The sequence below is a fragment of the Callithrix jacchus genome, chromosome 12 (assembly GCF_049354715.1).
Source record: "Callithrix jacchus isolate 240 chromosome 12, calJac240_pri, whole genome shotgun sequence".
Lineage (NCBI taxonomy): Eukaryota > Metazoa > Chordata > Mammalia > Primates > Cebidae > Callithrix > Callithrix jacchus.
Genome location: NC_133513.1, coordinates 13661569 through 13683704, shown reverse-complemented (window position 1 = coordinate 13683704; position 22136 = coordinate 13661569). Strand labels below are relative to the sequence as shown.

The following is a 22136-nucleotide window of genomic DNA, read 5'->3' as shown; positions in this document are numbered from 1 at the left end:
TTTGTAAAAATATAAAAATTAGCCAGATGTGTGACGAGTTCCTGTAATCCCAGTTACTCAGGAGGCTGAGGCAGGAGAATTGCTTGAACCCAGGAAGCAGAGATTGCAGCAAGCCCAGATAATGCCCCTACGCTCCAGCCTGGGTGACAGAGTGAGACCCTGTCTCAAAAACAAAATTAAAAAATAAGCTATAAGCTAAGTTCCCCCAAAGTTAGTGTGGCTTACCCCCGGGAACGGTTCTCTGGAGCTTGGAGGTTAGAAGCAAGATGGAGTCAGTTAGGTCAGGTCTCTTTCACTGTCTCAGTTACGATTTGCAGCGGCAGTTTCACTCTCAGATGTTTCTTAGGTGTTACCCACCCTAAATCTGGCAAATTAATGGAATCCTCATGCTAAGGAAACACCTCAGGGAAAGAGAAATGAAAAAGCACCCTTGCCAAGAGATGGGGAAAAAATCCTCAAATCACTCTGTTTACTACTGCCTTGCACATGCAAAGCAGCATGTAATGCTACTTTCATTTTAAGGGACTAACTAGTGGTGGCACCACTGCACTCCAGCCTGGGTGACAGAGCAAGACTGTGTGTCAAAAAAAAAAATAGCCGGGTGCGGTGGCTCAAGCCTGTAATCCCAGCACTTTGGGAGGCCAAGGAGGGTGGATCACAAGGTCAGGAGTTCGAGACCAGCCTGGCCAATATCGCAAAACCCTGTCTCTACTAAAAATACAAAAATTAGCTGGGTGTGGTGGCGTGTGCCTATAATCCCAGCTACTCAGGAGGCTAAGGCAGAAGAATCACTTGAACTTGGGCAGTGGAGGTTGCAGTGAGCCTAGATCGTGCCTCTGTACTCCAGCCTGGGTGACAGAGTGAGACTCAAAAACAGGGAACATTTAGATTGATTCCAGCATTTTGCTATTGCAAACAGTGTTGTAACACATATCCTAGAACAGTGAAATAAATACTATTGAATAGTAACTATTCAATAAATGTTACTGTTAGTACCTACTGAATACTGAGTCACTATTAAATAAATCTCAAGGACTTTACATACTTTACCTTACTTCATCCTGGGTACCATCAAGGTACCAAAGATCTGACCCTTTGTAAACCTGAGAAAAACAAAACTCTAAGAGGCTAAAGAGCTTTTCCAGGCTGGGCGGGTGGCTCACACCCGTAATTCCAGCACTTTGGGAGGCCAAGGCAGGTAGATCATGAGGTCAAGAGATTGAGACCATCCTGGCCAACATGGTGAAAACCTGTCTCTATTAAAAATACAAAAATTAGCTGGGCATGGTGGTGTGTGCCTGTAATCCCAGCTATTCAGGAGGCTGAGGCAGAAGAATCCCTTGAACCCAAGAGGCAGAGGTTGCAGTGAGCTCAGATCATACTATTGCACTCCAGCCTGGTAACAGAGACTCCGTCTCAAAAAAAAAGAGCTTTTCCAGAGTCACATGATTTGGAAATGTGAAGGGACAGGGACTTGAAACTAGAACTCCCTGACCCTAAACCCCCAACTGGGGCATACTTTAGCCCACCCCAATCACTGCCTGTCATTGAAGTACTGAAGGGTGTGGCCACTGATGACAGCAGCCTTCAGGACAATTGATGTTATGTTCACTGTCAGCAGGTTGCATTTCCCCAAGAGAAGCCGGGGTATTCACAGATCACAAGTATCCCATGCCATGTGCCTTCTGGCCAAGGTGTCTCTTTTGTGATGCACTCAGCATGTTTCTTTTCTCCATCCAGCTGCTCAGAAGGTTTGCCACCTCATGGGAATTAATGTGACAGATTTCACCAGAGCCATCCTCACTCCTCGTATCAAGGTTGGGCGAGACGTGGTACAGAAAGCTCAGACAAAAGAACAGGTATGATACACCTGCTATTTACTTAGCACTTACCTGCCCATCCACCACTCATCCATCCACTCATCCATCTACCTACCCACTCACTCATTCACCTATTCATTAGCCCACCCACGGTCCATCTGTGCATATGTCCATCCATCCATCTTTCTGTGTACTCATTCATCTGTCTGTTCATCCATCCATCCATCCACCCATCCTTCATTCATCCATCTGTCCATTCAGCCATACATGATCCAGCCATCTGTTCATCTATCCATTTATCTGTCACCCATCCACCTGTCATTCCATTCATTCATTCATTCATCTGTCTATCCATCCACCCATTTATCTTTTTATCCCTCATTTATTCAACACTAGACTATTAGGCAGAATGAGTCTTGTTCTGTTGCGCAGGCTGGAGTGCAGTGGCGCAATCTCAGCTCACCGCAGCCTATGCCTCCCACATTCAAATGATTCTCCTGCCTCAGTCTCCCAAGCAGCTGGTACTACAGGCATGTGCCACCATGCCTAGCTAATTTTTTGTACTTTTAGTAGAGACGGGTTTTCGCCATGTTGGCCAGGCTGGTCTTGAACTTCTGACCTCAAGTGATCTGCCTGCCTAGGCCTCCCAAAGTGCTGGGATTTTAGGTGTGAGCCACTGTGCCTGGCCAAGAATAAGAATACTCACCACCAGCCTGCTTTATGTGAAAATGCAGCCCATTGGGAATAACCGTGTTCCCCTGTCCCCTCTTCAGGCTGACTTTGCTGTAGAGGCTTTGGCCAAGGCAACCTACGAGCGCCTTTTCCGCTGGATACTCACCCGCGTGAACAAAGCCCTGGACAAGACCCATCGGCAAGGGGCTTCCTTCCTGGGGATCCTGGATATAGCTGGATTTGAGATCTTTGAGGTACAGCTTGGTGGGATCGTAACAGCCATGGGCTTGCTTCTCTGAGATGGGGCTTTTCTTGGAGGAGTCTTGATTTTTGAGAAATGCATGTAGATGGCTACTGCAGGGTAAGAGGCCGTCTAGTTAAAGGTGGATCCTTGAGGGTGCAAGAGACAGAAATTCAACAGGAAATGCATTGGTTTCTGGAACTGAGAAGGCCAGACATGCAGCTGGATCTAGTAGGCAGGGTCTGATCTCCCGCCATCTTTTTCTCTCTCTCTCTGCCTTTCTCCATATTGGTTCCATTCTCAAGCAGGCTTTCCCCTCATGGTGGCAAGATGGCTGCCACAGCTCCAGATTGCCTTTCAGTAATTCTGGCCAAAAAAAAAATCTCTTTTTCTAACAGTTCCAACCAAATCTTGGAATTACGTCTCACTGACTCTTACTCACCAGAATTCAAGAACTTGTTGCCGGAGCTTTCCTTACCTCATGTAATAGAAATACAGATATTGGATCCCATATACATCCGTTTGAGGAAAGTTCCCAGAGAAAAAGAAGGTTTTTTTGTGATTTTTTTTTTTTGAGACAGTGTCTTGCACACTGCAGCCTCCACCTCCTGAGTTCAAGCAATTCTCCTGTCTCGGCCTCCTGAATAGCTGCGATTACAGGCATGCGCCACCACGCCCACTGGTTTTTTGTTTTTGGTTTTGTTTTGAGATAGAGTCTTACTCTGTCACCCAGGCTGGAAGGCAGTAGTGTGATCTCAGCTCACTGCAACCTCCATCTCTCTGGTGCAAGTGATTCTCCTGCCTCAGCCTCTCGAGTAGCTGGGATTATAGGCACATGCCAAATTTTACTTAAAAAAAAAATTTTTTTTTTTGGCAGAGGCGGGATTTTACCCTATTGGCCATGCTGGTCTCAAACTCCTGACCTCAAGTGATCCACCAGCCTCGGCCTCCCAAAGTGCTGGGATGACGGACATGAGCCACTGTGCCTGGCTAATTTTTGTATTTTTAGTAGAGACGGGTTTCGCTACATTTGCCAGGCTGGTCTCGAAATCCTGACCTCAATTGATCCCACTGCTTGGCCTCCGTAAGTGCTGAGATTACAGTTGTGAGCCACCACACCTGACCTGAAGGTGTTAAGATTGATAGATATCCCAGAAGAGCTCTGCCGCAGAGTCTCTTTCTCTCTACGCCTCTGTTTCCACATATGTGAATGCAGTAGCATGCCTTACCAGGTTTGTCCATCCATAGATGGTTGTGGAGATGGAGGAGGTAAGCATCCTGAAGGTGTGTGAGGTCCATGTGATGTCAACTCCGTCAGCCCTGGGGGATTCTAGGCAGCATGTTGTGGGGGCCTAACACCCCTCTGGGTGCTGGGATGGCAGAACAGGCTCTTGTGGAGAGGATGTGGGCCAGCGATGGGGGTGCCATTGTGGGGAGCTTCTGTGAGGCTCCCTGTCTTCTGACCTCATACCCAGATGCTCACACCCTGCCCCATGCCTTGTGCTCAGGTGAACTCCTTCGAGCAGCTGTGCATCAACTACACCAACGAGAAGCTGCAGCAGCTCTTCAACCACACCATGTTCATCCTGGAGCAGGAGGAGTACCAGCGCGAGGGCATCGAGTGGAACTTCATCGACTTTGGGCTGGACCTGCAGCCCTGCATCGAGCTCATCGAACGGCCGGTGAGGGGCCTGTGGGCATGCGCAGCCCCCATCATACCTTGCACACGTGTGTGGCCTCTGTAAAGCTGACGTGGACCCCACAGCCTCCCCATGCTCATAGCATCCCCTCCCCTGCCACCCATCACCAGGTCCTGAAAGGCTGTAAGCTGAATCTTTGTGAACTAAGTTATTTTCCATTAACCCACATTTTTATATCAAAGGTATTTTCTTTAATTTCTGCCTTCCTTCCATCCTCCTTTTCCTTCCCTACCCTCCTTCCCTTCCCTTCTCTGCCATTTCTTTTTCGTTTGTTTTTTTATGACAGGGTCTGGCTCTGTTGCCCAGGCTGGAGTGCAGTGGTGCAGTCTCGCCTCACTGCAACCTCCACCACCCAGGCTCAAGTGATCCTCCTGCCTCAGCCTCCCAAGTAGCTAAGACTACAGGCGTGCACCACCATGCCCAGATAACTTTTATATTTTTTTAGTAGAGACAGGGTTCCGCTATGTTGCGCAGGCTGGTCTCAAACTCCTGACGTCAAGGGATCCTCTTCCTCGGCCTCCCAAAGTGCTGGGATTACAGGCATGAGCTACAGCACCTGGCCTCTCCCATTTCTTCATTCCCCAAAGCAGTAACCTTTGTTTTGTTCACTAATGTATCCCAAACTTCCAGAACCATGGACATAGTAGGTGACCAATGAACACTTTTTGAGTAACTACTGACCACCTGTGATGTTCTGGGCCCCCTTTAGGGCCTGGGTATCTAACTGTGAATAGGATAAGTGTGGTCCCTGCGCTCCTAAAGGAACAGATGACAAAATCAGACACACAAACAAAGCAACTAAAACCCCAGATGAGGCAACATGGAGAGTGGTTTAGGGAGGTGCACTTTGGATAGAACAATCAGAAAACGCTTCTCTGGGGCTGAATCCAAAAAGCGAAGACCATTGCAGCAGAGGGAATAGCGTGTTCAAATTTGGTGGTGTTCTGACACCTTATTTAGATGGTGTTGAAACACCACCAAATTTGCACACACTATTTCTCAGTCACAAAGAAATGCTTCAAGGCTGCGCACAGTGGCTCACGCCTGTAATCCCAGCATTTTGGGAGGCTGAGGCAGGAGGATCGCTTGAGCCCAGGAGTTTTGAGACCAGCCTGAGCAACACAGTGAATCCCCATCTCTACAAAAAATACAAAAAAAGTTAGCCAGACATCGTGGTGCACGCCCGTGGTCCCAGCTATTTGGGAGGCTGAGGTGGGAGGATTGCTTTAGCCCTGGAGGCAGAGGTTGCAGTGAGCCAAGATTACACTGAATTCCGGCCTGGATGACACAGTGAGATCCTGTCTCCAAAAACACTTTTCTAACAGGAACCCTAGGTGAATTCAAGTCAAGCAACAAACTCCTTTTCAAGAATTATAAATTCTTCATGATGTTGTTTATGTGTTGCCCACTAGGGGGCAGCAGCAAACAAGAGGCGGGTGATAACTTCCAAATCGACCCTCAAATTACCTTGTACCCAATGGACCAGTATCAGGGATGGAAGGCAGAATATAATGTTTGCTCCCATGAGGCCCAGGCTGTTCTTTCTTTCTGTTTTTGCTGGAGACAGCGCATCTCTGCTCTGAGCAAATACAGTATCAGATCTCAGAAGTTGCCTGTGAGTTTTATAGTTGGCCGGCTGTTCATGGAACGCCCGAGGTTGGGCGTCCTCTCTAATTCAAGCCCTCTTTGTCTTCCACAGAACAACCCCCCAGGTGTGCTGGCCCTGCTGGACGAGGAATGCTGGTTCCCCAAAGCCACGGACAAGTCTTTCGTGGAGAAGCTGTGCACGGAGCAGGGCAACCACCCCAAGTTCCAGAAGCCCAAGCAGCTCAAGGACAAGACTGAGTTCTCCATCATCCATTATGCTGGGAAGGTACCAGCTGCTGGGCACAGGGGGCTCTGTCTCAGGGGAGCCCCAGTGGCTGCTCAGCGCAGACAGAGTCTGAGAGTGGCAGAACCCTGGGCTGCCTGGGAATTGCAAAGGCATCTGCTACAAAGCAAATCCCAACCAAGTCCTGTTTGTGATTGGTCTACGCATCTGTAAGGCATCAGCTGCAGCCTCTCTCATGTTTTCCAACCCCGATGCAGGCTGCTCTTTCTGTTTTTGTTGGAGAAAGGATCTCGCTCTGTCACCCAGGCTAGAGTGCAGTGGTGCGATCATAGCTCACTGTAGCCTCAACCTCCTGGGCTCAAGCGATCCTCCTGCCTCAGCCTGCCGAGTAGCCGGGACCACAGGTGTACACCACTGTGCAAACGAAATTGTTTTATTTTAGATGGAGTTTTGCTCTTGTCACCCAGGCTGGAGAGCAGTGGCACAATCTTGGATCGCCGCAACCTCTGCCTCTGGTTTCAAGCAATTCTCCTGTCTCAGCCTCCCATGTAGCTGGAACTGCTGGCACATCCAGCTGATTTTTGTATTTTTAGTAGAGATGGGGTTTCACCATATTGGCCAGACTGGTCTCTAACTCCTGACCTCAAGTAATCCAGCCGCCTTGACTTCCCCAAGTGCTGGGATTATAGGCATGAACCACTGTACCTGGCTGCCCAGCTAAATTTTTCAATTATGTCTAGAGATGGGGCCTTGAACTCCTGGGCTCAGGCGATCCTCCCGCCTCGGCTCCTGAAGTGTTGGAATTACGGGCATGAGCCACTGCACCTAGCCTCAGCCTGCTCTTTCTTGTACAGACTCTCAGTCCTTCCTGCTACAAGTTATACCCAACAGGTGGAGCCAGCTGGGATGGGGTGACTAATAAATTCACACCCTGGCTCCAACAAAGTCTCCCTTGTCATGGCCTTGGGTTTGCTATTGTCAGTCTGCTCTGGCCAGGGAAATTTATGACAGTCGTACTCATCATCGTCGTCGTCATCATACCTTGGCTGTTATTGTATAGGCCCTTGCCCTATGGCTCCCAAGGGTCCTAGGTAATGTAAAAAGGCATAGCTTAGTCTGGCTTGCAGGATTGTAATATGCTATTGACTCCTCAGTATCCCCACTGCATCATGGGAAGAGGTCGTGCTCTATACTAAGCACTGGAAGTAGAGTCTGGTCTGGCTCACAACTTGTTATTATAAATAAAGTTTTATTGGAACACAGACATGGCCATTTGTTTACATGTCTGTGGCTGCTTTTGTACTACAGCAGCAGAATTGAGTAGCTGTGACAAAGACTATGACTTGGGTGGGCACAGTGGCTCGTGCCTGTAATCCCAGCACCAAGACAGGCGGATCACTTGAGGTCAGCAGTTTCAGACCAGCCTGGCCAACATGGGAAAACCCCTCTGCTAAAAATACAAAAAAAAAAAAAAAATTAGCCAGGTGTGGTGGCACACGCCTGTAATCTCAGCTACCCAGGAGGCTGAGGCAAGAGAATGGCTTGACCTAGGAAGGCAGAGGTTGCAGTGAGCTGAGATTGCACCACTGCACTCCAGACTGGGCAACAGAGAAAGACCAACAGACAGACAAACACAAAGCACTGTGTGACTTGCCAAGCCAAAAATACCTACTATCTGGGCCTTTACCAAAATCCTAACTCCTGGCCTACATTCAAGGGAGCGCATGTTCCTTTAAGCATATAGAGACACTTTTCCCTGCTTCCCTACTTTTTTTTTATTTTCAGTCTTCTCTCAGATCAAGCCTAGCGATTATCCTGATAATCTACATCCCATAATAACCCAGCAGAGCTGTATTATCAGTTCCCTTCATTTAGTATTCACCATAATAAAAATTAGGGCTGGGCATAGTCAGTGTTCGAGTTAGGAATGTAAAAGCCCCTGTGTCCTTTTTCTCTATATCCATATATCAGAATCTCTCAGTTACAAATTAGGCTCCTTAGAGAATGGGAAAGAGGATGCCATGCTTTATTTATTTATTTACTTATTTATTTTGAGACAGAGTCTCACTCTGTTGCCCAGACTGGAGTGCAGTGACTCAATCTCAGCTTACCGTGACCTCCACCTCCCAGCTTGAAGCGATTCTCCTGTCTTAGCCTCCCAAGTATCTGGGATTGCAGGCATGCACCACCATGCCTGGTTAGTTTTTGGTTTTTTGGGTTTTGTTTTTTTTTTTTAATTTTTAGTAGAGACAGGGCTTCACTGTGTTGGTCAGACTGGTCTCGAACTCCTGACCTCAAAAAATCCACCTACCTTGGCCTCCCAAAGTGCTAGGATTATTGGCATGAGCCACCGTGCTCACCCACGATGCCTAACTTATAAACCAGGATGATTGGGAAGATGAGGGGAAAATTTTTCATGTCAGCAGGAGGGTATCTGCCATCGTGAAATCTCTTAATCTTGTGTAACTCACAGGCACTGTGCTGGTTTAGGGGCCCCTAAGCTGCAGCCCCTCCCCTGTGGGAGCCACAGTCTTGTGGGAGAGATGAGACTCTCACAGACAAGCAGAAAATTTGCTGCATGGGGCTGCATGCGGTAGCTGCCACAGCAGCATTACTAGAATAATGTGGAATAGAAACTAGGCTTTCCCTGGCCTGGTGTAGTGGCTCACGCCTGTAATCCCAGCACTTTGGGAGGCTGAAGTGGGCAGATCAGGAGGTCAGGAGTTCGAGACCAGCCCAGACAACATGGCGAAATCCTGTCTCTACTAAAAATACAAAAATTAGCTGAGTGTGGTGGCAGGTGCCTGTAATCCCAGCTACTTGAGAGGCTGAGGCAGGAGAATCTCTTGGACCCAGGAGGCAGAGGTTGCAGTGAGCCGAGATGGCACCACTGCACTCAAGCCTTGGCGACAGAGCCAGACTCCATCTCGAAAAAAATAAAAATAAAGAAAATTAAAAGAAAAGAAACTGGGCTTTCTCAGCAGTGGGTATCATGGGCTGATCTCCTACTGCGTGGACACAGGTCCCTGATCTGTTGGTCCCTTCATGATGTTTGTGGAGTCCCATCATGGTGGCCATAAACGTCATTTCCTCTCTGGCTTCAGAAGGTCTGGAAGGGCAATGGGAGGGCTGGGGTCCTGGCCGTGGTTTCTGAGTTTGTAGTTTCCCAAGGAATCTGACCAGCGGGGTGTCCTTGGCAGGTGGACTATAACGCCAGTGCCTGGCTGACCAAGAACATGGACCCGCTGAATGACAATGTGACTTCTCTGCTCAACGCCTCCTCAGACAAGTTTGTGGCCGACTTGTGGAAGGACGGTAAGGGCTTCTCTGCTCTGGAAGCTGCTTTGAGCTGGAGAATTGAACACCCAAGTCCCCAAGTCCCCTGACCCCCACACCCGCCCCAGGGGGGACGCCTTTGCATGGGGGCAGGGGAAAGGGCAGCACTGGCACGTGTTGGTGATGTCTTGTTGAAGCACTCAGTCTCTTCCTGAATGGTGGTACCTGAGCCCCTCAATTCTCCATGGTCCCCAGGGGATGAGGTCCTGAGGTCAGGGCTCAGGCAGTAAATGGGAGAAACAGCGTGCCAGGCACGGGGAGTTAGATGGCCCCATCCAGAGTCAGAAGGATCTGGCTGAGTCTTGTCCTTGCCCCTCCTAGTTCTGTGGTCTTGGACAAGTCACTCCGTGACCTTAAGTTCATTGTCCTCATTAGTAAAACCAGGAAATACAGTAATAGTTGCCACCTCTCCTAGGGGCATTGTGAGGGTTAAATTAGACCAGCGGTGCTCAAACTCAAGCATCCATCATGACCCCCTGGAGTGCTTTTTATTGATTTTTTTATCTATGTATCTATTTATTTTGTTGATATGGAATCTCGCTCTGTCGCCCAGGCTGGAGTGCAGTGGCACAATCTTAGCTCACTGCAGCCTCCGCCTCCCAGTTCCAGGGATCCTCCCGCCTCAGCCTCCCAGGTAGCTGGGATTACAAGCATACGCCAACACACCCAGCCAAGTTTTGTATTTTTAGTAGAGACAGAGTTTCATCATGTTGACCAGGCTGGTCTCAATCTCCTGACCTCAGGTGATCCGCCCACCTTCGCCTCCCAAAGTGCTGGGATTACAGGCGTGTACCACTGCACCCGGCCTGGTTTTCCCTTGTTTTAAGCATGCTAAAAAAGGCTCCAGGAAGGGCCTGCTGTGCCTCAACTATGTGCTAGGCTCAGGGTCTGGGGAGCAGCATCATACCCTGAGTCTGTCACCCCAGGACACATGATGAAGCCTGCAGCCCCTCCCCCGCGGAAGCCCAGTCTTGTGGGAGAGAGGAGACTCACAAAGACTAGCAGAGAGATTGTTGCATGGGGCTGTGTGCAGTGGCTCATACCTGTAATCCCAGCACCATGGGAGGCCGAGGCGGGTGGATCATCTGAGGTCAGGAGTTCAAGACCAGCCTGGCCAACATGGAAAAATCCTGTCTCTACTGAAAATAAAAAAACTAACCAGGTATGGTGGTAGGCACCTGTAACCCCAGCTACTTGGGAGGCTGACGCAGGAGAATCGCTTGAACCCAGGAGGTGGTGGTTGCAGCGAGCTGAGATAGAGCCACTGGACTCCAGTCTGGGGGACAGAGCAAGACTCCATCTCAAAAAAATAAAACTAAAAATAAACGATAAAAGTAACAGAAAAATTAGCTGAGTGTGGTGATGAGCATTTGTAACCCCAGCTACTCGGGAGGACAAGGCAGGAGAAGCACTTGGATCTGAGAGGTGGAAGTTGCAGTGAGCCAAGGTCATGCCGCTGCACATGCCTGGCTGACAGAGTGAGACCCTGTCTCAATCAATCAATCAATAAAAAGACTGTTGCATGGAATCTGAGTTCGAGGTGAAGAAATGGTGCAGTCCATAGCCTGTGCATTGGGCTTGGCACGTGCAGGACCTGCCGGGCTGGTAGAAAAAGGACCTTGGTGGTGGTGGTGATGATGATGATGGTGGTGGTGGTGATGATGGCAATGATGATGATGGTGGTGGTGGTGATGATGGCGATGATGATGATGGTGGTGGTGGTGATGGCGATGATGGTGGTGGCGGTGATGATGGCGATGATGATGGTGGCGGTGATGATGGTGATGATGATGATGATGATGATGGTGGTGGTGATGATGGCGATGATGATGATGGTGGTGGTGGTGATGATGGCGATGATGATGGTGGTGGTGGTGATGATGGCGATGATGATGATGGTGGTGGTGGTGATGATGGCGATGATGATGATGGTGGTGGCGGTGATGATGGCGATGATGGTGGTGGCGGTGATGATGGCGATGATGATGATGGTGGTGGTGATGATGGCGATGATGATGGTGGTGGTGATGATGGCGATGATGATGATGATGGTGGTGGTGGTGATGATGGCGATGATGATGGTGGTGGTGATGATGGCGATGATGATGATGATGGTGGTGGTGGTGATGATGGCGATGATGATGATGGTGGTGGTGGTGATGATGGCGATGATGATGATGGTGGTGGTGATGATGGCGATGATGATGATGATGGTGGTGGTGGTGATGATGGCGATGATGATGGTGGTGGTGATGATGGCGATGATGATGGTGGTGGTGATGGTAAGACCTACTTTTTGTTGAGCACTTCCTGATGTCCCAGGCTCCTGTCTTGGAGTGTGTGCTGTATCTTCTGCCTCAGAATATTTCTTCTGTGGATACCTACATGGTGACCTATCATTTCTTTCTGGTTTCTGCTCAAATATCAACTTAGCAGACAGACCCCAGCACACCACCTTCTTATCTAAGAGATCCCTCTCATCACTCTCTGCTTTACCCTGTTTTTATTTTTCTAAACACACCTCACCACTCAAGGTATTCCGTACTTAACGTCTGTGACCACCGTCTGTCTCCTTCCCTATGATATAAGTGGGTTGAGGGGGTCAGGTCTTTTTTTTTGTTCAGGCTGGTGTCCCCAGGACCTGAAGCACAGAAGGTCCTCAGTATTTGTTGGTGGATGAAGGGTTGGAGGCTGGCAGGGAATAAGTGCCTTATGTGCCTTATTTTCTTATCCGTGCCCTAGAAGGTAGATGGTGTTTTACCTCCCTTTTGTAGAAAGAGAAACTGAGGCACAGGATGGTGCCAAGCCAAGGCTATTCAGTGAGTGGACAGCAAGAGCAGGCTTGACTTCTGGGTCAGCACGACTCCTTCGCAGGGGATTTGTTCTTTCTGCCACTCAGGCACTCTCAGAATTTCCCAAATAGACAATACTTGGGAAGGTGGCATTGGTGATGGAAGGAAAGACTGGAGCAGGCAGGTTGGTCGGGGGTGAGGTGGGTCTGGGCCTGTGGCGTGTTTAGGGGTGGGTGGGCCAAAGGCTGATGCCACTGGCTGTGCCCCACAGTGGACCGCATCGTGGGGCTGGACCAGATGGCCAAGATGACAGAGAGCTCGCTGCCCAGCGCCTCCAAGACCAAGAAGGGCATGTTCCGCACAGTGGGGCAGCTGTACAAGGAGCAGCTGGGCAAGCTGATGACCACGCTGCGCAACACCACGCCCAACTTCGTGCGCTGCATCATCCCCAACCACGAGAAGAGGGTGAGGCCCACCGCCCAGACCCTGGGGCTTCCAAAGCCACGGCTGCCCCAACCGGTCACAGTGTCCCCCAGGCACCTCCACCCCCACCCACCCCGAGGACCCCATCTGCCATCGGGGGAAGACTGTCCGAATCTGGGGCCCATTCCCCATCCCTGGAGGCAAGGGAGGAAGAGAGGACGCCTCCAGAGACTTTTCAGCCGTGGGGTTGCGGTGCAGGGCATTCAGACGCTCATTCATTCACTATCCCAGGAAGTGTTCACTGAGTCCCGCCCTGTGCTGGATGCTGGGGAGACAGTGTTACAAAAATGTCGTCCTTGCCTGTAGGTTTCTCATAATCGGGTGCAGGCATTCTCAGCTTGGGGTGATTGTGTCCTCTCTGTGGACATGTCTAGAGACATTTTTGAAGGGGGCTGCTAGTTGGCATCTTGTGGGTAGAGGCCGGGGATGCGCTAAGCATTGTACAATGCACAGGGCAGTCCCTCAACCCCCAGCAGAGAATCCCTACAAGATGCCAGTAGTGCTGAGGTTATGAGAGACCTGAGGAGAGACAGACACACAGCTGAAGATGGTGATGGAATGTGGTCAGTTACAAGAACACCAAAGAGCCAGGCCTCCTCCCACAGCCTCAGGGCTCAGAGAAAGCTTCTTGGCCTACTTGAACTTTAAGGATCTGTGGCAGGCCGGGCACGGTGGCTCACTCCTGTAATCCCAGCACTTTGGGAGGCCAAGATGGGTGGATCACCTGAGGTCAGGAGTTTGAGACCAGCCTGGCCAACATGGCGAAACCCCATCTCTACTAAAAATACAAAAAATTAGGCAGGCATGATGGCACAGCTATTCAGGAGGCTGAGGCAGGAGAATTGCTTGAACCTGGGAGATGGAGGTTGTAGTGAGCTATAAGATTGCACCACTGCACTCCAGCCTGGGCAACAGAGCAAGACTCCATCTCAAAAAGAAAAAAAGGAAAGAAAATGCTAAATAGGTCATTTCATGTTGCCAAGGTGTGATGGTGTGAGGTAGGAACTGGAGATGAGGCTGAATGGGCAGGCGGGGCTAGATTGTGGCGCTCCTTGCTCTTTCTGGAGCTTGGCCTTCTCTCACTAGGGATGCAATTGGGGGTGTGTAAGCAGGGCTATGTCATGGTCAGATTTGCATTTTAGGAAGTGAATGAGGAGGCCGAGCATAAGCTGGATCATGGCTATATGAGGGGCTTATATAGGTTGAGGTGGGAGGATCGCTTGAGGCCAGGAGTTCAAGGCTAGCCTGGACAACATAGCAAGACCCTATCTCTATAAAAACATTTTTAGAATTAGCCAGGCGTGGTAGCACATGCCTGTGGTTGCAACTACTTGGGAGGCTGATTTGGGAGAATCACTTGAGCCCAGGAGTTTGAGGCTGCAGTGAACCACGATCGCCCCACTGGACTCCAGCCTGGGTGATAGAGTGGGACCCTGCCTCAAAAAATAAAAAGGACAGAGGGAAGTGAATGACGGGATTGAGGTGAGAGCCACGACTGGAGAGGGAAGCCCAGGTGGTGGTTTCTATGGTGTCCAGGCAGGAGAAGATGGTGGAGACAATGGCAGTGGAGAGAAGTGGGGCACTTGGGAGGAATTTGGGAGCTAGAAACAAACTGCTGATGGACAGGAAGTGAGGGAGAGGAGAGGATGTGATGAGGAGGAAGCCCCAGTTTCCAGCCAGGCAATGCCAGTGTCACCAAGTACCAGAGAGATCATGAGGCAGACAGTGCCAAAGCAAAGAGATGGAAACCCTGAGAGGGGCACTGCGTTGCCCCTCGGCCCTCAGCTGAGCACTCCCTGGGTGCTTCTCTTGGTACCCTGGTGGTCTGACCAGGTGGGTCATCCAGTCATGAGGTTTGGGGCTCTGCAGCACTGCAGGTCCTGGCCCCAGGGACCCACTGCCCTCTTTGGCCTTTGCAGTCAGGCAAGCTGGACGCATTCCTGGTGCTGGAGCAGCTGCGGTGCAATGGCGTGCTGGAGGGCATCCGCATCTGCCGGCAGGGATTCCCCAACCGGATTGTCTTCCAGGAGTTCCGCCAACGGTAAGTTCCCAGGTCTGGCCCAGGTAGGGGAGGGGTGAGCGGGACCGGGCAGAGGAATGGAAGCTTGGAGGTACGCTAGGTGACTTCTGTTCTGTGTTTCAAGCTACGAGATCCTGGCGGCGAATGCCATCCCCAAGGGCTTCATGGACGGGAAGCAGGCCTGCATCCTCATGGTGAGCCCGCAGGTCCACCCGAGACCTCCCAGCCTCTGGCCGCAAGCCACCTGCTTGGCGGGACCCTTCTTAACCACACGTCACCACTGGCCAAATGCCACCACGGAAATCAGGAGCGCTTCTTTTCCCTCCTTCTGCAGATCAAAGCCCTGGAACTTGACCCCAACTTGTACAGGATCGGGCAGAGCAAAATCTTCTTCCGAACGGGGGTCCTGGCCCACCTGGAGGAGGAACGAGACTTGAAGATCACTGACGTCATCATGGCCTTCCAGGCGATGTGTCGTGGCTACTTGGCCAGAAAGTAAAGATGCTTTCCTACATCCTGATACCTCAAGCATGAACCACTAACGGGGGCCTTTCTGATCTGATTCCCCAATTCTAAGAGGCCACCTGTTTGAGATGCATGATTGATTGAATGACAGCCTTTTTTTGAGGGGGAAGAAATGCTTCTACCTTAAATAAATGTACCAGTTATGAGTGCAGGGAAGGAATGAGTTTCAGACCTGGGTTCTTATCCTGGCTCCCCAAGGTTTTGCTGATAAACCTTGGGCAAGTTACTCTACCTCTCTGAGCTTCAAGTTTTTGGCTAGAAACGGCATAATCATTTTGATCTCAGGGAGCTGTTTATGAGGTGTCACTGAGATAATGCATGATGAGAGCTTAGAACAGTGCCTGCTTCTCAGGTCGGAAATGTTTGGTGGTGTTGTCTTTCTGTCTTTCTTTCTTCCTTCTTCCTCCCTTCCCTTCCCCTTCCCTCCTGTCTTTCCTTTCTTTTCTTTCTTTCTTTCTGTCTTTCAAGAGTCTCTCTCTGTCACCCAGGCTGGAGTGCAGTGGCGCAATCTCGACTCACAGCAACCTCCGCCTCTTGGACTCAAGCAATTCTCATGTCTCAGCCTCCCAAGTAGCTGGAATTACAGGCGCACAGCACCACACCGGGATAATTTTTGTATTTTTAGTAGAGACAGGGTTTCTCCATGTTGGCCAGGCTGGGCTCGAACTCCTGGTCTCAAGTGATTCGCCCTCCTCAGCCTCTCAAAGTGCTGGGATTACAGGCATGAGCCACTGCACCTGGCCTAGAAATGTTAGAATTTGATAAAGTATTGAGGAAAGAGAACTCGACTGTGTCTCGATCTCCAGGTCCCAATGGGATTTATAAGGCAGGGCTTTGGAGGGTGTGATGTCCCAGGGAAGGGCTCGTGTTCCTCAATGAAAGTCACACCCAAGGGACTGCAGGAACAGGTGGAGCCGCTGTCTGTGTTGTCACTGAGTAGAGACCACACCCTCACCTGCAGGGCCCTGATGTGTCAGGTTGATTCACTGATATATGGACCCAAGAAGGTCAAGGCCAGATTTGGGAGCTCTTAGTCCTTCTGCAACAGAACTAACTTGACCGGTTTCATTACTAATTTCCCTGTCGCTATCCCTCCTGCTTCCAAGATAAGTGGGGCAATTTTATTCTTAAAGTTTTCCCGTATCCAAGATGGCAGCCACGCAGGGAAGACAGAATTACATTCACTGTGCTACGGTTTCTCCGTAAATGAGAAGAGTTCGGGATCAGGGTCACAGTTTGAGATTCCTAAAACAACCTGGGGGAGAACAGGTTTGACAGGGCTGGGTGCGGTTGCTGACATCTGTAATCCCAGCACTTTGAGATGCCGAGGCAGGAGGATTGCTTGAGCCCAGGAGTTTGAGACCAGCCTGGGCAACATGGCGAGACCCCTATCTCTACAAAAAAAAAAAAAAAAAAAAAAACTTTAAAAATTAGCTGGGCATGATAGAATGTGCCTGTAGTCGCAGCTACTTGGGAGGCTGAGGCAGGAGGATCACCTGAGCCCGGGAATTTGAGGCTGCAGTGAGCCGTGATCACGCCTCTGCATTCCAGCCTGGGCTGCAGAGCTAGACCCTGTCTCTGGAAAAAAAAAAAGAAAAGAAAAGAAAAAAAGAATAGGTTTGTCAGAAATAGCTGGCGTAGGCTGGGCTCAGTGGCTCCCGCCTCTAATCCCAGCACTTTAGAAGACCAAAGAGTGGATCACCTGAGGTCAGGAGTTCGAGACCCACCTGGCCAACATGTGAAACCCCATCTCTACTAAAATACAAAAATTAGCCAGGCATGGTTGTGGGTGCCTCTAATCCCAGCTACTCTGGAGACTGAGAGGCAGGAGAATCAATTGAACCCGACAGGCGGAGGTTACAGTGAGCCAAGATTGTGCCACTGCACCCTAGCCTGGGCAATAAAGCCAAACTCCATCTCAAAAAAAAAAAAAAAACAGCTGGTGCAACTGGAATGTATGGGAGCCACTTAGGAGTGAGGCACATGGACGTGACTTCTGAGTGATGTTTGGATCACAGCTGTCCGGGGCATGTTGCAAGCCCTGGGTCTTCCTTGCCCACTGAGAAAGGCTTTAGCCTGTAGATGATTTAAGTTGTGAGCAGCCAGACAATACATGTGTAACACAGGGTTTCTGGAAGAATCTGAGCATGTCCCTATGTAGGTTTGGGACACCGCGGGGCAGGGCTCTGTGGACAACAGGATGAGGCTTCATGACTCCCTCTCCATCTTCTCTTCCCCCTCCTTAGGGCTTTTGCAAAGAGGCAGCAGCAGCTGACAGCCATGAAGGTGATTCAGAGGAACTGCGCTGCCTACCTCAAGCTGCGGAACTGGCAGTGGTGGAGGCTTTTCACCAAGGTGAGTGCTCTGCTCCAGCCGCCTTCCCAGGGTCCCCCAGCCCTGGCTCTTCACTCTGGAGCCTCCAGATGCAGGACAGGAGGTGGTTGCAACTGGGTTTGGAACAGAGGGCTGCAACTCAGATCTTGCCCGTTGGCGGTTCTCCGGTCTGAGGAGGCCCTGTCCTTTGGCACATGCGTTATAGCCGTGATCTCAACACAAAGTGTTATTTCCTTCACCCTCATGTGGCCCACTTAGAGCCACGCCCACTTCCTCCATAGTCCCTGGAAACCACTTATCTGTTCTCCAGTTCTATAATTTTGATGATTCAAGAATGCTGCTGGGGGCAGCAGCTCATGCCTTTAATCTCAGCACTTGGGGGGGGGCCAAGGCAGGTGGGTCACTTGCAGTCAGGAGTTCGAGACCAGCCCAGCCAACATGGTGAAACCCCGTTTCTACTAAAAAAATACAAAAATTAGCCAGGCATGGTGGCAGGCGCCTATAATTCCAGCTACTCAGCAGGCCAAGGCAGGAGAATGTCTTGAACCCAGGAGGCAGAGGTTGCACTGAGCCAAGATCATGCCCACACTCCAGCCTGGGCGACAGATTGAGACTCTGTCTTTAAAAAGAAAAAAAAAGCACGTTCTCTACGTGGAGTTTGAGAGCTGTCCAGCTTACTGCATTCATACTGCAGTCATTTGCTGCTTTTTGCATTTTCTGAAATGGAGTCACACTACATTGCCCAGGCCAGTCTTGAACTCCCGGCCTCAAGCACCCGTCCTGCTTCCGCCTCCCAAAGTGCTGAGATTGCAGGTGTGAGCCACCGCACCTGGCCAATAGTGTATCTTTTCTGTTGCTGGCACAGTCAAGGCCTCTGGACTCAATTGGTGCCTGTAGTGGCACTGGTTGCATGGTACCCACGGCACAAACACATGCTCTGTTGCAATCGACTATACGCCCTTGAGTGTATACACTGGGGCAAGGCTTTTGCACCAAGCAAATAGATACTGACTACCTACTGTATGCTAGGCACAGGATAGGTGCTGGGGGTGCCGCTGTGAACAGGTATCATTGTCCGGGGCCTCTATGAATATTCTGGCTGAATGCAGGCGTAGATGATAAACAGATCATCGCAGACACAGATACGTGATGGCAGACTGTGACATGTGCATGAAGGAAGCTGCTGGAGTACATAGCAGGGGCCTCCTTATTGCCAGGCACGGGCTTGAAAACAAGGAGTTAGAAGGCAGCTCAGGGAAGCATCCTACAGCAGATGCAGCTTCTAGGAAATAATCATCCCCACTGAACCAACTTCTGAAAACCTATCCTAAGAAAATTGTCTTAGCCAGGTGCGGTGGCTCATACCTGTAATCTCAGCACTTCGGGTGGCCAAGGTGGGCAGATGAGGTCAGGAGTACCTGAGGTCAGGAGTTTGAGACCAGACCGGCCACATGGTGAAACCTCATCTTTACTAAAAATTCAAAAACTAGCCGGGCATGGTGGTGCATGCCTATAATCCCAGCTACTTGGGAGGCTGAGGTGGGAGAATCTCTTGAACCCGGGAGGTGAAGGTTGCAGTGAGTGAGATCGCACCACGGTACTCCAGCCGGGGCGACAGAGTGAGACTCCATCTCAAAAAAGAAAATAGTCTTAAAGAAAATCAAGAGTTCAGGGCATTTATTGTGGCCTTATTTACAACAGCAGAATTTCGACGTCCAGTCCTAGCTGAATGATGAGTTCAGCAATGGTTCATCCATCAATGGAATGTTTTTCAGCTATTAAAAGTGATGGCTTGGATACTGAATAGGTCTGCTTTAAAAAAAAAAAAAAAAGACAGCTACCTAGCTGTCTAGCTGGACACTGTGGCATGGGCTTGTAGTCCCAGCTACTCTAGAGCTGGGGTGGGAGGATTGCTTGAGGCCAGGAGTTCAAGGCTACAGTGAGCTGTCTGTGTCACTGTACTCCAGCCTGAGTGACAGAACAAGACCATCCCTAAATAAATAAATTAAAAAGATGGCTATCTGAAGCTGTAAGAATGATGTAACAGCATGGAAACAGCATGGGATAATAAATACCTTATTATTTCTTTAAACTTTATGTCACTCAGGCTGGAGTGTAGTGGCACAATCGTGGCTCACTCCAGAGTTCAAGTGATCTTCCTATAAGCATACACCACCATGCCTAGCTGCTTTTTTTGTAGAGATGGGGTCTCACGATGTTGCCCAGGCTGGTCTCAAACTCCTGGGCTCAAGCACCTGCCTCGGCCTGCCGAAGTGCTGGTATTAGAGGCATGCACCACGTGCCTGGCTATATCTTACAATTTTAAATAGTAAAAGCAGCCTCTGACACTAGGCAGTATGATCTTAAGTCTATTTTTTTTTTTGAGACAGAGTCTTACACTGTCACCAGACTGGAGTGCACTGGCATGATCTAGGCTCACTGCAACCTCTGCCTCCCTGGATCAAGCGATTCTCCTGCTTGAGCCTCCCAAGTATCTGGGGTTACAGGCATGGGCCACCACACCCAGCTAATTTTTGTATTTTTAGTAGAGGCGTGGTTTCACCATGTTGGCCAGGATGGTCTCGATCTCCTGACCTCATTTGTGATCCACCCGCCTCGGCCTCCCAAAGTGTTGGGATTACAGGCATGAGCCACCGCGCCTGGCCAAGTCTATTTTTTAAACATAGAAAAAGAGACAGGAAGAAAATGGAAACCATGTTAATGACTCTGATAGGGAGGTGGGATTTGAAAGATTTTTTTTCTCCCTTTTGTCCTTGGAGAGAAATATACCTTTCAGCAGTAGTTCTCTCTTGGGATGGTTCTAAAGTGCGGAGGTTGAGACTTTCTCCTTTCCTTTGCACCTTGTCTGGTGCTCTAATTTAGAGTTCCCCAGTCTTGCCACTGTTGCTGTTTTGGAGTGAATAATCCTCTGTGGTGGGGGCTGTCCTGTGCACTTACCATGTTTAGCAGCATCCCTGACATCTACCCACTGGATGTCAGAGGCACCCCCCATGCCAGTCGTGACAACCAGCAGTGTCTCCAGACAATATCCCCTGGGTGGGGATTGGTGCGGCAACATTGTCCCTGGCTCAGAACCACCAATCGAATTTATTACGACAGTGTATCCCTTTGCCACAAAAACAAATGACAGGCTGACCCATGTGTGTGCAGGTGAAGCCACTGCTGCAGGTGACCCGGCAGGAGGAAGAGATGCAGGCCAAGGAGGACGAACTGCAGAAGACCAAGGAGCGGCAGCAGAAGGCAGAGAATGAGCTTAAGGAGCTGGAGCAGAAGCACTCACAGGTACCTGCATGGATGCGTGGCTGGGGCTGCCGGGGAGCAGGATTTGGCCCCGTGGGACTCACTCACCTCCTCCCCACCCACTCATGCAGCTGGCCGAGGAGAAGAACCTGCTACAAGAACAGCTGCAGGCTGAGACAGAGCTGTATGCGGAGGCTGAGGAGATGCGAGTGCGGCTGGCAGCCAAGAAGCAGGAGCTGGAGGAGATCCTGCATGAGATGGAGGCCCGCCTGGAGGAGGAAGAAGACAGGGGCCAGCAGCTGCAGGCCGAAAGGAAGAAGATGGCCCAGCAGATGCTGGTAAAGCATTGCAGGGCAGCCTGTGGTGGGTAGCAAATCCCTTGACCCTTACTGCAGGCCTGTGGAGGTGCATTCAGGGATACGTGTCCCTGCTGGGACAGATGATGAGACTGCCGCTTGGAGATGGTCGGTCCTCTCATCAAGGCCACACAGTTGGGGTTGGGACTTAAACACAGCAAGCCCACTCTGTTCTACTGCCCTAACTTGCATGTGCTAACCCCTTTTCTACTAACAGCAAGCGTAAGTGGAAGATAATTATGTTTGTTAGCTATTGCTATGTAACAAAACATGCCAAACTCAGCAGATAGAAATAGTTAAGTATTTATCTTGCAGTCAGAAATTTAAGAGTGGCTTAGGTGGGTGGTTCTGGCCTGAGGTTCCAGTCAAGATGTTGGCTGGGGCTGCAGTCATCTGAAGGCTCAACTGGGGCTGGAGGACCCACTTCTATGTGGTTCACTCACATAGCCATTGGCAGGAGGCCTCAGTTCCTTATCATGAAGGCCTCTCCTCAAGGCGGCTTGAGTGTCCTTCCAACATGGCAGCAGAGTTCCCTCGGAAAGAGTGATCTGAGAGAGAGGAGAAAGGAAGCCACAATACCTTTTATGGCCTGATCTCTGAAGTTACACTCCATCACTTCCTGCTGATTTTTTTGTTGTTGTTAGAAGCAAATCATTATGAGTAAAGTCTATTTGCCAGTCTTGTGCAAAACAAAACAAAGAACAAAAACAAAAAAGAAGCAAATCCTTAAATCTAACCCACACTCAAGGGGAGGAGAATTAGTGT

General features: G+C 50.1%; 1 protein-coding gene across 4 annotated transcripts in view; it reads left to right on the top strand.

Annotated features, from left to right (window-relative positions):
- The window catches only part of MYH11 (myosin heavy chain 11), a 156653-nt gene that overhangs the window by 97229 nt on the left and 37288 nt on the right, over positions 1–22136 (top strand). For all 4 annotated transcript variants that reach the window (XM_035266947.3, XM_035266950.3, XM_035266946.3 and 1 more), the window contains 12 exons: positions 1741–1859; positions 2594–2746; positions 4242–4415; positions 6133–6306; positions 9465–9579; positions 12664–12857; positions 14795–14916; positions 15020–15089; positions 15230–15390; positions 17667–17775; positions 20926–21057; positions 21147–21353. In XM_035266947.3, the coding sequence (XP_035122838.1) occupies positions 1741–1859; positions 2594–2746; positions 4242–4415; positions 6133–6306; positions 9465–9579; positions 12664–12857; positions 14795–14916; positions 15020–15089; positions 15230–15390; positions 17667–17775; positions 20926–21057; positions 21147–21353 (1730 nt within the window). The remainder of the gene's footprint in view (positions 1–1740; positions 1860–2593; positions 2747–4241; positions 4416–6132; positions 6307–9464; positions 9580–12663; positions 12858–14794; positions 14917–15019; positions 15090–15229; positions 15391–17666; positions 17776–20925; positions 21058–21146; positions 21354–22136) is intronic.